Below are 14,940 nucleotides of genomic sequence, written 5' to 3' on the forward strand. Positions count from 1 at the left end.
TCTAAAGCAAATCAACAAACTGTGAATATTGCTGACAATCTTCTCTTTTCCTTCACCTGCATGGGGGGAAGTCTTTGTGGTTTTGCTTTTGGTTTTTACTTTTTGCTCCCATTGGTTTTTAGGGTTTTGAAGATTGTCTTTCTTCTTCCTTTTTGATAGACTTTTGGGCAAAATGATGTGAAATGAAATATAGGAAGAAAAGAAACACAAGAAAAGGCAATTGACATGTGCAAAATCCCTAGTATTTTTTTAAGTTAAAAATTGACTGAATGCACTAGTACTACTTGCAGCCACACTCTTTCAAAAGGGTTGAAAGTAAAATTTCATTTTCTATGCAATCAAACAGTCCCCATGCAGTACTTCTCATGCCAACGATTTCACATTGGACCTTAAAACCATGAACAACTTCCACACTTGATATCTACCAACCCAACAATCCATGGATTTTTCCCACTTGTGCAATGAGTTCCATCGGAATCTGTTATTACCTTTAATCAAACTCGATCATCGGGTTAAAAGTTAAAACCCTAACATGTTCTCAGAGATACTCTTTACGATATGTTTTGTAGATTAAGATGTTATTTGTTTTTTAATTGAATAGGAAAAATCAAAATACTTGACTTTTTCTATTAAGCTAAAAGTATCTTATTAATATTAATTAAGATAATTAAAATAAATTTATTATCAATAAGTTTAGTTTAATTATATTGATTGATGTCAATGAGTTACTATTTAACTGAATGAAAAAAATAAAATATTTTATCGTTTTATATTTAATTGAAAAATAAACACTTTAAGACTATAATATTGTATTAAACTCCACTTGTTTGACTTAAAATTGAAGTCATCAAATAACGGGACAATAATATACATATCAAATCAATATTATAAGGAAGGGGCCCTTGAAAATGGCCTACCAAAACAAAGACAAAATAAAAAACTTGGATCTATGAATTTTGAGTAGCCCGGCCACCTGTCTTGAGGTATGACAGTTGTGGGCAGTCTCTTTCTGGACACCAAGACAATGTATATTAGGGTCATTGTCCATATAGTTGCCATACCATTTTCCTTAGAATATGGTTGATATTTGGAGCAATAATCAATTTTGGGCCTTTTAGCAACATTCAAAGGGGCTTTGACAATTGCACCGCCCTTGAAACGACGTCGTTCCGAGGAAGAACAAAGTCGCCGAGGAAGTGAGGGGGTAAAAAAAGCTAGAAAAAGAAGAGGGCGCGTGGACCCCTGATCCCATCTGTCGGTCCTCGTCTCGAATTCATCGCCGAGCCTAAAAGTGACACGACACACGAAGGACCCCTTTTTTCATGAAAAAAAATTAAAAATTAAAAATTAAATATGATTTTAAATTTTCGAAAATAAATAAATTTAAAAAGTTTAAAAAATGGAAAAATAATATTAAATGAGGTTTTCCATTATCGGGCAGCTCACCAGCTCAACCACTCCTCTGACTCATTTCTTGGGCTTCTTTAATTTTTCTTTTTTTATTTTGATTCCTTCACTGTTCTGGTGTGTTACCGCAACATTGGATCACTCTACACCCTATTGATCCAAAGGTCCAAAACGGTGGGTTTTGGGTTTATGGTACAAGTGGATACAGAGGGTACACGGAATGGAGGGTGGAGATTCAGAGAGAGAAAGAGGGTGCATGGGGTCGTGGTCATTTCTGGAACCCAAATGGTAGGGTCTGGGTCTGGGGCTATTGGTTTTGTCTTCTTGTTTTACGTTGGCCTTCAACTCTTTTTTACTCTTCTTATAACCCCCAAATCATTCTCTTCATCATGATCACAACACACACATCTCTCTTTCTATCTCTATAATTCTCTCTCCTCATCCCCCTTGAAGAAAGGCGAGAGTCTAGGGGGGATAAAAGGGAGAAGAGAGGAGAGAGTTGGGGAGAAACACACAAAAGGCTAAGGCTTTGACGGGGTGAAGATTGGAGGCCATGGAGCTTCTATTTTGAGGGGAATGTTGTCTGGCTCGAGGACACTTACCTTAACTTTGATCCGTTTCTCTAGATCCATATCTCCTATATATATGTATTATTGTATTTTTATTTGTACTGAGCATGTGTTGGTGTCGTCGGACCAGGCTTCATTCCCCCCAATTATCGCTTCCATGGAGAGCTTTTCTCGGGCTTGATCTTGGGTTCCACGTGCAGTTGCTAACGGGTTTGTTACCTTTGTCCATTTTTGGGAATTATTGGGGGTTTTGAGTAATGGGTTTCTGATTTTCAGGCAAATTGATTTGGTTCTTGCTGAGGAGGAGACTGGTGTAATGGTGAAGTGGGTTTTTTCCTGCGGTTTTTGGGAGTAAGAGGGGGTTTACAATGGTAGGGTTTTAGGTTTTAGAGAAATTAAGGTTGTTAGGGATGTGCAGATTGGTGTAATGATGAAGGATTTTGACTATTATACATGTGCTTGATCAGCTGCATAAAAGTATTTCATCATGACTCCCTTTTATTTTTCTTTTCTTTTTCTCATCAGGTTATGATGGTGTTTTTGTCAGTCATAGCTCCTTTTCTGGTTCATCATTAGGCAGATGTTGCTCATGATGGCTTTCAGTATCTGATCTGTCTGTTTCTGCTACTTTCAGATCTGGGTTTGAAACCCAACCTTTTTTAAACTCAAAACCACATCCTCCTCTTCTTGTTTTTCACCGTTCCTCCTCCTCCTCCTCCTCTTCTTCTTCTTTCTGGTTACTTCATGGTGCAGATTGGGCTTTTGATTTCAGAATCACTGGATCTTAAATGTCTATCTACACTAACCTAGAATACCCATCAGAGAAGTACTACCCTGCAATGTCATTGCTTGTTACAGTCCTGTAATATCATATCGATTGTCTTGTCTTTCATTTTGAACTCAACTCATCTCTGATTTATCTTTTGGATGTATCCTTTACCTTTTCTCATCTTTATGGTGGGTAGGTTTGTGAAGCATTGTAATCTCCGTCCCCTTTTGTTTCACTTCAATCTAAGCTTTTTTTTTTCTTTTTTGTTAGAATTCTGATATAGGTTTCTGATCCATCATCCAATTGTAAGCTTTGCATGGGTAAAGATTAGAAGGATCTGCATTAATGATTTTGGGGTTTGTGATTGAATAATATTTTTGCAGATTTGATTTTCTCATTCTATTATTGCATTAGGGTTTGGGTTCAATAATGTTGTATAGGGATGTTTTGTCTTATGTTAGATCTTTTTATTTTCTGTAACATACATGTATACCATAGATTTGAGCAGTAGAGTTAAGGCAGTAAAACCTGCTTTCAAATTGTTGGGTGCGTGTCCGAGGCAGACCACTGGTCATGGCTTTATTTTCTTCTCATCTAAAACCCTAGCTTGGCTCATTCATGGTTTACTCATAAAATATTGGGTAGAAATCTTCCCTAGTCTTTCACCAAAGCTCCCACCTTTCATGGAGTTCATGATTTTGTGCTGAAATATAGTGTGATTCTAATTGGGTTGTTTCTGAGGAGCATTTTGCAGGTGAATTACCCACAAGCTTCAATGGGTAAACCCACAATTAGAAGATGTTGAATTTCTTTATATGTTATCTTAAACTACACTTTATAGGGAATTATTGATGAACCCAAGAGGTAATAAAATGGGGTTCTGATTTTTGGTGTCTGTCTGTGTTTCTTTCGCATCTCACTTTCCCTTTACTTTGCTTTTTTCATGGGAGCTCAGAAAGAGTACTCGTCAAAACTATGCAGAGAAAACAGTTGATTGTAAAGACAGCTAAGGGAAGAGTCACCAGGCCTCTACACCCATAGCCTCAATCACTCTCTCTCTTATCTCTCCATTCTTCTTTACACGTTTGAAGCAACGTCAGCATACAAGGTCAGACATGGATGGCTCTTCAAGCCATGAAATGGATATTAATGGGCTGTGATGATCCCACCTCTGATTTTGAATCACTGTTCAATCTTCATTTCCAAAGTGCTGGCTAGGAATCTAGGAAGCAAATGTCAGTTTTTTTTTTTTCTCTTTCTTTGTTATTTACTATTAATACATGGCATTATATTACACATCCTTGGGAGTCATCAAACTTTCTCACCCCTATCTTCATTGCTGTGGAAACTTTGGGGAGAGGGTTTGAGAATAGGGCTCTGTGTGAATGGTTTGTGTGGAGAAGTGCCTTTTGGGAATTTGGATCTTTTTGACTTTGTAAATATAAAGTAGAACACTTGTTACTTTGCTTTACTTTTAACCCATGATTTGAGAGCAATAGATAGAGGAAAACAACAACTTTATGGCCACAACTTTCCATGAATAATTGATCTGTGTGTACAACTTGACCAGGACTTTGGAAAAACTTTTCAAAGTTTTTGGACTGTTGGATTTGGGAAGCTCAGGACCTCATGGTAGTAGCTTTATCCATAGCTCCTAGCTGTGTACAAGCTATTGAACTATGGGTCTCAGACTAGGCATTCAAACAAGGCCTTTACACTTGTTGTGGAACACTAGTCCAGTCTTCAGCTTTACTCAGGCAATATTTTACTTACGAAACCCCACAACCAGGTGAGAGAGCATTCATTCAACAAAAGTATCATTTTCCCATGTAAGAAGAGGGTACTCATTCACTTTCCTATGCAGATGGGTTGCCCTCAACTTTCTATCAAGAAATGGAAATTTTACTTCAATTACAATCTCTAGGTGTGCAAAATAGTTGTTTTGACTCACTTTTGTATGCACATATATCAGATGATTCATATCGGTTATAAGTCTCGAGCAGATGTCCCTATTGTAGTCCATGTGATTCTTGGGTGACCAAATTCCACACATTTCTTTGGACCCATGACTCTCACAGCTTTAAAACTATGTCGGATTAATGGCCGGCCCCATGCTTTTATAGAAACACCGAGTTTCATTGCATCATATGAAGAACTAGTTGGGAGAATTCAGGCATGGCTGTGAGGTGAAATCACTGGTGATGGGTGGGCTAAGATGGGCTGTGTTGGACCCACTAATGAGCCAGCCTTACGGTGATTCTTTCCTTCATATGGGCCTGAGCCCACAGTGCAAGTGGCCCAGCATTGATGGGCTTGATCGTGGGCTATTTGCCTTATCCAAACTCATGAGGACTCCAATGCATAACCAGTGTGCTTAAGGCAGAGCCAAGGATTTCAAACACATACTTGATCTGGGCCACCAATTTTTCCGGCCCATAACAACCTAAAATCAACATTGAGCTGGCCCAAATTGTGGAACTGACCAGTGGACCTAAATTTAGTAGCACCATCATCTTTAATTTGCAAATTTCCGTGTGAATTCTTCAGGCCCAAATCTTGTAGTTCCACCCATAGACCCAAATTTACAGAACGTTTCCAAAGAGAAAACATACACCAAGTGTGCATTCCAAGAATATAAATTCAAAAATCCATAATTTCTCATCATCCAAACATATTTTATCATTATTTATGTAAGGCTACTTAATTGCCGACGGTCATTTATATTAGGTTGTAAGGTGACGAGAGTTTTGAGGTAGAGGAACATGGCAAAGTGAAGCAGAGCGACACAAGACTGGGTATCGGAGAGTGGCAACAAAATCAGGAAATGAATTTTTAAAAAATGGGAATTTCGCCCAAATCTGCCCCTGATGGATCAGATTTTATACGAAGATAAATGGGTTAGAGGGTTCGGGTATTGACTTGTCTCAGACATGCGACAAAAATAGATTTTCATGAAGAGCATATGAACGGACATCTTGAATCCAATGGTTGCCATCGTTACTTTTACCAATATGTGGTAAGAGGTATTTTGAACTCATGTCACTCTTGATTTGGCTAGATTTAACGGCATTGGGGCACTATGCCAAGGTGACGCCCTTGGAAGGAACATAAAAGATTATGTAGCCATAATTATGTTGGAGGAGATTTTTGCTCTTTTCCCTTTACCAAAAGATATACTACGAGAAATCACTTCAGATCTACCATACTTGAAAATTGACATCAATGGTCAAAGTAAAGGTGCAAATGAAAACCGAATAACTGATCAAACCAATCTAATCCAATCAAAATTAGTAAAAACCCATGAGAGAGAGAGAGAGAGAGAGAGAGATTCATACACAAGAGCCCACAGGCAACATACATCAAGTCTCATATTAGTACAGAATTGTCTTAAATCACATCAAGAGAAATGAGAAAGAGAGAGAGAGTAGAAACATATTCATACACAAGAGCCCAGACGTAACATAAATCAAGTCTCATATTAGTACAGAATTGTCTTAAAACACATGATAATATGTCCCAACACATGTGACACTGTATTATTGATTGTACCTTCATAAGTTCAATATATAACCTGCAATAATTGATCCACATGCAGTTGTTAAAGTAAGAAACCTACAATCATATACCAAATAATTTCAAGCAAAATTACTAACTTCTCATATTTACTTCTGATGCAATTACGAGAAAAGATGACAATAAATTAAGGATATATTTGGTAATTATTTTCAAAATATGTTCTTTAATTTATATAAAATAAAAGTTTGTTTAAAAATTTAAAATATTTTTAATATTTTTAAATATGTTTTCAAAATAATTTTTATGTCTATTGTTTATTTTTAATCATGTTACATGTTTGTATAATTATTTTTTAAAAATAACTTTTATAAAACAAGTAAGAATAATAGAAAACAACTAAAATATATTATCTAAAAACATTTTATTTTTTTATTCTTAAAAATAAAAAACATAAAAGAATTTCTTATTATCAAATGTGCTTTCTTATTTTTAGAAAACAGAAAATTGTTCTAAAAAACAGTTATTAAACATGTCCTAATTTTTTCATATTTCCCGATTATTTATATTTTTCCAATATTGGAAATTCAAGTTCAAATTTGGAGTTACATAGTAAATGGACAAAGAAAGAAAAAGGAAAATTAAAATTTAATTTAAATTTCAAATAATTTTTGTCAAGCACATGGGATTTTCTTCTTTTTTTTATTATTATTATTATTATTGAAAGCTAATGGCAATTCCTCTAAAAATGAAGCTTTCCAAACAAGACAAAGCCCCCCAACAAGTGGAGTGGAAAATTCTATGTTGTGAAAATACATAAGTGCTTCATGTCCTTGACTTTAATGAAAATATATTCTCTAATTTAATTGAAGTCAAATGTTTTTCACCATATAATATAATAAACATTCAAAGGTAAAGCCCACCTCCAATTACCAATGGAGAATATCAACATGTCAAAACATCTTTACAAAGCTTTTGCTTTCCTCCAAAAAGCCCACACTCACTAATCCCACTTTGGATGGCTTCTCCACTCCTCTTGACTTTGCATCTTTTCCCCCACCATCTAACTCTATTTAATTCTATATTTTCACTTCTTTCTTTTTTTTTTTTTAAAAAAAAAAAAGAGAGCAAAGGGTAGGCAATACTTAGTGGGTATTGTTTGGCAATGGTTCTTAATAACTCAAGAATTCAAAATGGGAATTTGGAATTAAATCATGGAGATATTCCATTAGAAATTTTCTAATGATGGGAGATTTGTGAGATATGAGTCTCATCTTACCTTATTTAACTTTCAATAAAGATTAGGAAGGATTGTTTGGGGAAGGGTATGTGAGAGAAATGAAGGAACAAAGAAAATTGATCAAGGGTTTTATTAATCCCTTAATCCTAATTATCATATAATATTTTACTTAATTACTCTAATAATTTCACTTATTGGCATATATCATATTTTAAAAAGTGCTATATTTGTTTAGAATAGAATAATTTTCCTTTTTGTTTTTTTTTTTATATTTTAAATAATTACACATATTTAAATTAAATATCTAATAATAGTTATATTATATTTGATTCCTAAAAAGTATTAAGGAAATAAAAAAAATTTAAGAAAAATTATGTATTTTAAAATTATTTAATATTTATATAACCTAAAACAAGTGAAATAAATTTAAAAAATGATATAAAAATAATTTATTAATTTTGGATCTACTTTTTATTTTTTTTCATATTTTTTTATTTTTTATTTTTATTTTCTTTCTCTCACATTTTTCCAGTAATTTTTTGAGAACCCAAAATTATTAATACATGTAAAATTTTTGGTTTGTTTATTCATTTCCAATTATATTGTCTTTCCTTAGTTATGGTTGTTTAAAAAATATATTATATGGAAGAGAATTAATCCACTTAGAAAATATGTTTAAACCAAACGCAATCTTACCAATAATTCTGATATTTTAGTTGAGATTTTGGTCAATATATTTTATTTTATTTTTTTTCCTTTTTGTCCATGATTAACCATCTTTGCATTATCACCAAAAGGATATGATTTAGCCTTGATCATAGCCGTTAAATTGGATGGTCGGGAATTCTCGAGGGTCTACCATTTCTTTTGGTGGATGACACCGTAGAGTATGAAAACCCCTTCCTCTATAGTCCCGTTAAGGAGGAAGCCGTTGCCGGTCCGTAAAATCCAACACCGTATCCGGGGTACAAGATTTTGGGACCCAGAACTGGGATTTAACTCATAGGTGGAGGACAATTTTGTCATTTCACTACCCCGATTTTATTCTGCCGCATGTGGGGTACATATATTCTACTCGTGTAGTGTACGTCCACCCAAAGGACCCCACCGTGGTTTCAATCATCCAAGGTCAGAGACCAAAGATCACTGTCGTCATGGCCCCCACACGCTGACGTGGCATGTTGATGTCCACTTGGACATGTTCCAGACCTGCTATTGGCTGTCCACCCAAATGTCCACCTCTTGATGACACATCACTGTCGGCGATCTCATGATTCACGTCCCCAAGATGCGCCACGTGTCCCACCAGGCACCAGTGACCGTCCACGTGCTCTGCCCGACACTTTACGTGTACAAATCGGGAGCGCCCTAGCGATACACCTTATAAAAACCCGCCAGTTCTGTTGGATTTTCTTGGGCTTTTACAATTTTTTTAATTTTTTTCTTTTTCTTTTTCATTTTTTTTTCCTTGAATTCTCTCTCTCTATATCTAGTCTTTTTTCTGGTTCTTACATGTGTTGGTTGTGTGTGGGGGAGGAGTTGATCAACCATGACCAAGCTTCCAGGGTTTCTGAGCTTCTTATCTCTTGTAAAATTTTCTCTGGAAAACAGCAGAGAAAGTTAAGGGTTTAGGGTTTTGTGCGTCTGTTGTTGACTTCTTGTTGCAGTTTTAGGTTTTGCAGAGATGGGTAGCGGAGAAAAGGGTCTTCTGAACTTCCATCTGCATCTCCCTCACCTTCATGGGAAAAAGCAGTACAGGGATGTTCCAAAGGGGTGTTTGGCTATCAAGGTAGGGCAAGGAGAAGAGCAACAGAGATTCATAGTCCCAGTAATATACTTCAATCACCCTCTCTTCATGCAGTTGCTTAAGGAAGCCGAAGAGGAATATGGGTTTGAGCAGCAAGGGGCAATCACCATTCCCTGTCATGTCGAGGAGTTCCGATACGTTCAAGGCATGATCGACAGAGAACACTCTCTTCACCCTCAGAACCATAACCACCACCACCACCACCATGGTGGCTGTTTTAGAGTTTGAAAGCATGTAAATTTCTGAGTTGCAGTCCTTTCGTTTCAGTTAGGAAGTGATCAGTCAATGAATCAATGGTGATGAAGATAATGACGACAACCAAACGATGCTTGCGTTTGTAATGTTCTTTGTTATTTTGTTAGCAACCATAATGAAGAGAATTAAATGCTTTTCTTCCTCTCTTTTTTCCGGCGTTATCCTTTGCTTTTTCTTTTTCTCTTTATGTAGTAGTGGGTGGAGGGGCCGAAGGGGCTGCTTTAATCCTCTAAATTTGGTGATGGGTAATTCAAAAAAACAAAGAGGCTTTCGTAAAACGTTTTGAATCTTTTGATTTTGAAGTGAAGAAAGGCCAGTATTAATGGGGTTGTTGGGAGTGTTAGGATTAGGAAAGGCATTAAGTTAAGGGTCGTTGATGAGGGGACACAGGGTTTGGAGAGTCAAAACTGTCAGTGGTGGGTGACCCCCACGTATGACAACTTCTTCTGCTGTGACCCTTGATTTTAGGGCACCTAGGCCCTCAACCGATGCCTCAAACGGAGTTACGGAGGGCAGTTCCAACCTGCAGAAAACATATTTATTAGGTCCTCTTTCCGCACCAATGACCAAACTACTCACTCATTTTCACATACGAAAGCTCATTATTATTTTGGGTTTGGGTCTATTTTTTTCATACATATATTTTTAAATCTTATTTATTCATATCTTCATTTAAATAGGATTTTTTATTCGGATTTTCCTATTATTTTCTTTGGTTATTTGGTATGTGATGAGAGAGGAAGGGATGGGGATATTTTTGTCAGCAGCCACACATTGATTGAGAGAGTTAAGGAAAGAAAAGTGACAAAAGTCTGAGATATAATGATCCAAAGTAAATAAGTATCTGTTTGTTTGATTTGTAAACATTTTTAAGAGATTTTGTAATTAATTTTTACTTTGTGAAGTTGTTTTCTTTCTTTCTTGCTTTTTCTTATTTTTATCATTCTTGGTAGGTTTGAGTTATTCTCCAAAAATAATTTTAATTGTACATGGAATGGAATCATCGCTCTGATCTTAAATCTCATTTCTACTATATCAATTATTATTACTATTTTAATGAATTCAAAATAATTGAAAAAAAGTGGCCTTAAAAGTATATAATAAGAAATGAGGGGCACTTTTGAAACAAATATTCCTAATGATTTAACAATGGTTTTTGGAATTTTTTTTTATTATCTTCTAAATTTGGCTCTACCCAAGATCTCAATATATCCTAAATTTGCCTCTCTACCCAAGGTCTCTATATACAACTCCATTGTTAGGCTGTCACACGGGTCTGCCTCTCTACCCAATATCCCAATATCCCAATATCACAATTCTATTTTTATCAAAATTGCAATGTTAGACTCTCACATGGATCTGCCTCTCTACCCAAGATCTCAATATCATAATTCTATTTTTATCAAAATTATAAAGTAAGAGCTCGTTTGATAGTGATTTTAAGAAGCGTTTTTAATATTTAAAAATTTTTATCATTTGATAGTAAAATTTTTTATCATTTGATAGTGATCCTAAACCCTGTGTTTAAAATGTTAGAAACGTTTTTTATAATCACTTTCAAACGCACTCTAAATGTACTTCTAAATGTGGTATTTTGTTAGTAATTGTATCAGTCTTATAATACACAAAATTTAAAATAAATTATCTTATTTTCAAATTTGATCCAACCCAAAATTTAAATTTTTAAATAAAATAATTATATCAATATATTATCATTTATTTTATATCTTTGAATGCGCGCATACAGAGTATTATCTTAATGTTATAAATTTTATTATACATAAATATTATTTTCATTAATAAAACAAATTCAATATATTTATATTATCATTAATCTTATCATTTATATTTTTTTCTAATATTTTATGAATTTTGATTAATTTTCATTTCATCCATATATTAATTTTATTAATTTTCTTTTGCATGCATCATCCTACCTTATATTTGATAAAATAATCCTTTCCATCGTATCTTTCTTCAACCGTTCTTTAAAATCATAGACCGAACCCTTAATCACATTGGCTTCCCCTCTTCTTGATAGCATGCATAAATACAATAATTAACAATCTGCAAAGAAAATATCAAGTTGAAGAGTTTCTACATTAACTCTTCATATTATCATATGAAAATCAAAGTAATACAATGATACTTAATTGCATTCAAATCTTATCAAACACATGATCAAATATCAATGTTATAAATTTCCTTAAAACAATGTAGAATGTTATTACTAATAAACTTCCTAACTATATGCTTTTACTAATCACAAGGCCCTAAACAAATATCAACCTAAAAACCCTAGAAAAAACTCAGTAGAAATCCCTTCTTCACTTCTCAACTGGGTCTCCACCAAACACAACAGGGTCGAAATTTTGAGGCGGCTCCATTTCACGGCCATCAACAAAACACTCTGGTGGAGTAACTGGGTACCTTTCCTTATCAAAGCAATAAGAATATGTCATGAACTTGTGCCTGAACCTCCTCATCTGGGTGATGTCCTTTCTTGTCAAACCAGTAGGAACCTTCTTCTCCCATGGGTCCTCGTCAATGCAATAGGGTTTGAGATCAATTGGGTCAGCTGGACATCCCAGTAAAATTAACTCAGAAAATGCAGCAGTGAATGGAGCATACTTGTAATCCACTTTCTGTTTTCCTCCATCGGTGGCCCAGTCTGACCCGTCCCGTATTGAGCCATACACATACATTGGACTAGTGATGAAGTAGTTTCCTATGGCTTTTGTCCTCATGAACAACCTTATGGGGACATCATCAACGTAAAATATGATATGGTTTTCAGTCCAGAGGATACTGTACTTGTGAAAATCTGCGGATGGGTCGAACCAGAGGGTGTAGCGCTCTTCTCTTCCTTTACTGGTGCTGTTTCTGATGGTTGTATTGCCATGAATATTGGTCTGAACCACCCACTCTTTGCCTTTGACGTTTCCCAAGAACTCGAAGGTCGCTTCGTCCTGGTTCCTGCTGTATATGTCTTGATTCATGGTAAAAAACGCAACCACAACTCCTGCAGTGTCCTGGTTTCTTGGTAGTTTAATGGAGGCACTGAAGTATCCATGGAGGAAAATATCTGAAGAGACAAACTCAGAACCAGTTTTCTGATCCAGACTGATCTTCGCCACTGTGCCATTGTGTACAGATTTTATGTTTTCGTCCCCAAAAACCTTGAAAAACCAACGATCAAAGGGCGTGGAATATGCTAGGTTTGTTGCAGAAGATTGGAAAGAAAGGAAAGAATTAAGAAGGAGAAGGATAGAGCAAATAAAGAGAGACTTGGCCATCTTCCTTGGATTTGTTTGGCCGGTAAGAATCTCATTAATTCTCATTAATTATATACAATAATCAAGGATTTGAAACCCTAAACCCATAGATGGAAAACTATGGAATTGTGATATGTTTTTATTCAGCTTTCCATGCATGCATGGAGATAAACTCTAGAGAAGGAAATTTCTAGCTGTAATATTGAGTAGAATCATGTAAAAGATATTTTGAATGACTATGAAATCTTTATATGATTTTGATTTTATTATTTCTTACATTCTCTCATTGGCAAGTTATTAAATTTGCAGGCATAGAAGAAAGCTGTAGGAACAATTATTCTTCTTTTAGTGTTTGTGATCTATAATTTTTTAAATCAAAATTGGAATATCAAGAATATTCCTTGTTAAAGTTGAATTTTCCTGCCAGAGTTTTTATGGAAATTATTTCAAGTAAAAAAAAAAATGACTTAATTAAGAAAATAAAAATTATCTTCAGGATTCACTTTCTTGAAAGTGTTTAATTTTCCAAAAAAAATTAATCACAAAGTAGTTGTTATTTTCATGATTTGCTTTTTTTTGTTTTCCTAAAATTAATATAAGGAAAGGTTTAGATTCCAGAAAATATTGATAATGTTAAAATTTTAATTCAAGTTACTAAATTTGGGGCTATGTGATATAACTTATCACTTAACAATTTACGTTAAATTATACTTAAATTAATGACTTAAAATTTATCATTTATATATTACTTTAAGTATTAATTTGTTTAATAAAATTAGATTAAAATTTATTTTAAATAATTAATTTTCATATTTACAATTAAGGTAAATGAGGTTGAATAACAATGAAAGTCCTATAATAGTAAAAGAAATTATGAAGATAACTAAGAGAAATCAAGATAAAAAAGGTAAAATAAAGATATTGATTCAAGAATAAGTTAATTATTTTTATTTATTACTTAAAATTATTTTTTACTTTAAATCAAACTATTAAGTTATTTTACCAAATATATTTAATTTACTTAATGACGTAAATTAAGTTATTAAATCACTTTAAATTATTAAATGCATTTTTGTAAATTAAAATTTTGATTTCTCAATTTCAAGGATCCTTCCACTAGTCCAAAAGTACTAATTAATACAAAATATCATGATATAAGAAATGTCTCATTTCTTTTAATCTAATCTTATTTATTCGTACCTTTATTCAATACTCCAAGTTTAACAACAAAATAAAAAATTGAGATTTAAAATTCGATATGATATTGAATCAGTACCTTATAATTTTCTCTTGTCTCAACTCTCATTTTATTAGTTTAGTAAAAAAAAAAATGATTAATATTCTTAATGTCAACATTTGTTTTTTCTCCCTTGGTCAATGGTCTCTCCCTTTTATTGCTGACCTGAGAACTGCCTCAACCATTTCAAAGCAACTAATATTTTCTTACAAATAATATAAAAAATAATAATGAATATTCAATCTCACCATCACAAACATCACTAATCGTTCCTTCTGCCACCCATAGTTGACCAAGAAAATTAACAATGCAATTCGTGTTGTTACAGGGAAATTGATAAGTGATTTGGCACCAATCAGTCATCAGCTACTTTTTTATATTTTTGAAACCCAAGTGTTGGATTGACTTTCATTTAGATTATTCACAAGAGTGAGATTGTAGATGATTTTATATGGTTTGCCAGAAAAATAATAAGATAATTGTGCTCTTTTATTTTCATGAGATTCATTCAGCAAGTGAGGTTCTCGGTTTTTTCTAGGGAAGTTGAAGTCCAAATAGGGCTGCCACCAGTTTCCATCATAGAGCTTCATTCATGGGTCCAATTCTTAAGTCAACTAATTAAATTAAATTAGAGAAAAATACTGAAATGTAACCCAATAATGGAATTGTGCTTTTTTTTTATAAATATATGTTACACACTACAATAAAAAGGAGAATGCTATGATTTTGATTTAGGACTGGTCATTGGAAAAGTCAACCGAAATGTTAATCATTGAATCGGATGATTTTTTTTTTTTTAAAAAATAAATTATAATCACATGCTTGATAATTCGTTATTAATTTTTTTAAAAATAAATGGTGCATGGAG

The 14,940-nt window shown here is 33.9% G+C and overlaps 2 protein-coding genes and 1 long non-coding RNA gene across 3 annotated transcripts; 2 read left to right on the plus strand and 1 right to left on the minus strand.

Moving 5' to 3' along the window:
- Window positions 1–1,703: 1,703 nt before the first annotated feature.
- On the plus strand, window positions 1,704–4,272 carry LOC117932781. Its single transcript, XR_004654225.1, has 2 exons — window positions 1,704–2,186; window positions 3,701–4,272. It is a non-coding gene; the product is annotated as an uncharacterized LOC117932781 (long non-coding RNA).
- Window positions 4,273–8,931: 4,659 nt separating this feature from the next.
- LOC117932349 (auxin-responsive protein SAUR32-like) lies at window positions 8,932–9,708 on the plus strand. Its single transcript, XM_034853571.1, has one exon. The coding sequence runs from the start codon at window positions 9,183–9,185 to the stop codon at window positions 9,531–9,533; it is 351 nt and encodes a 116-aa protein (XP_034709462.1). The 5' UTR covers window positions 8,932–9,182; the 3' UTR covers window positions 9,534–9,708.
- A 2,179-nt stretch (window positions 9,709–11,887) lies between these two features.
- Window positions 11,888–12,856, minus strand: LOC117932621 (probable xyloglucan endotransglucosylase/hydrolase protein 28). The gene has a single exon (XM_034853900.1). It carries the CDS (start codon window positions 12,854–12,856, stop codon window positions 11,888–11,890), a length of 969 nt encoding a protein of 322 aa, XP_034709791.1.
- Between the last annotated feature and the right edge of the window lie 2,084 nt (window positions 12,857–14,940).

The sequence above is a fragment of the Vitis riparia genome, chromosome 15 (assembly GCF_004353265.1).
Source record: "Vitis riparia cultivar Riparia Gloire de Montpellier isolate 1030 chromosome 15, EGFV_Vit.rip_1.0, whole genome shotgun sequence".
Taxonomy (NCBI): Eukaryota; Viridiplantae; Streptophyta; class Magnoliopsida; order Vitales; family Vitaceae; genus Vitis; species Vitis riparia.

Excerpts from the sequence above, each read along its gene's own strand:
- LOC117932349 (XM_034853571.1), top strand. The coding sequence starts at position 9,183 with ATGGGTAGCGGAGAAAAGGGTCTTCTGAACTTCCATCTGCATCTCCCT.
- LOC117932621 (XM_034853900.1), bottom strand. The coding sequence starts at position 12,856 with ATGGCCAAGTCTCTCTTTATTTGCTCTATCCTTCTCCTTCTTAATTCT.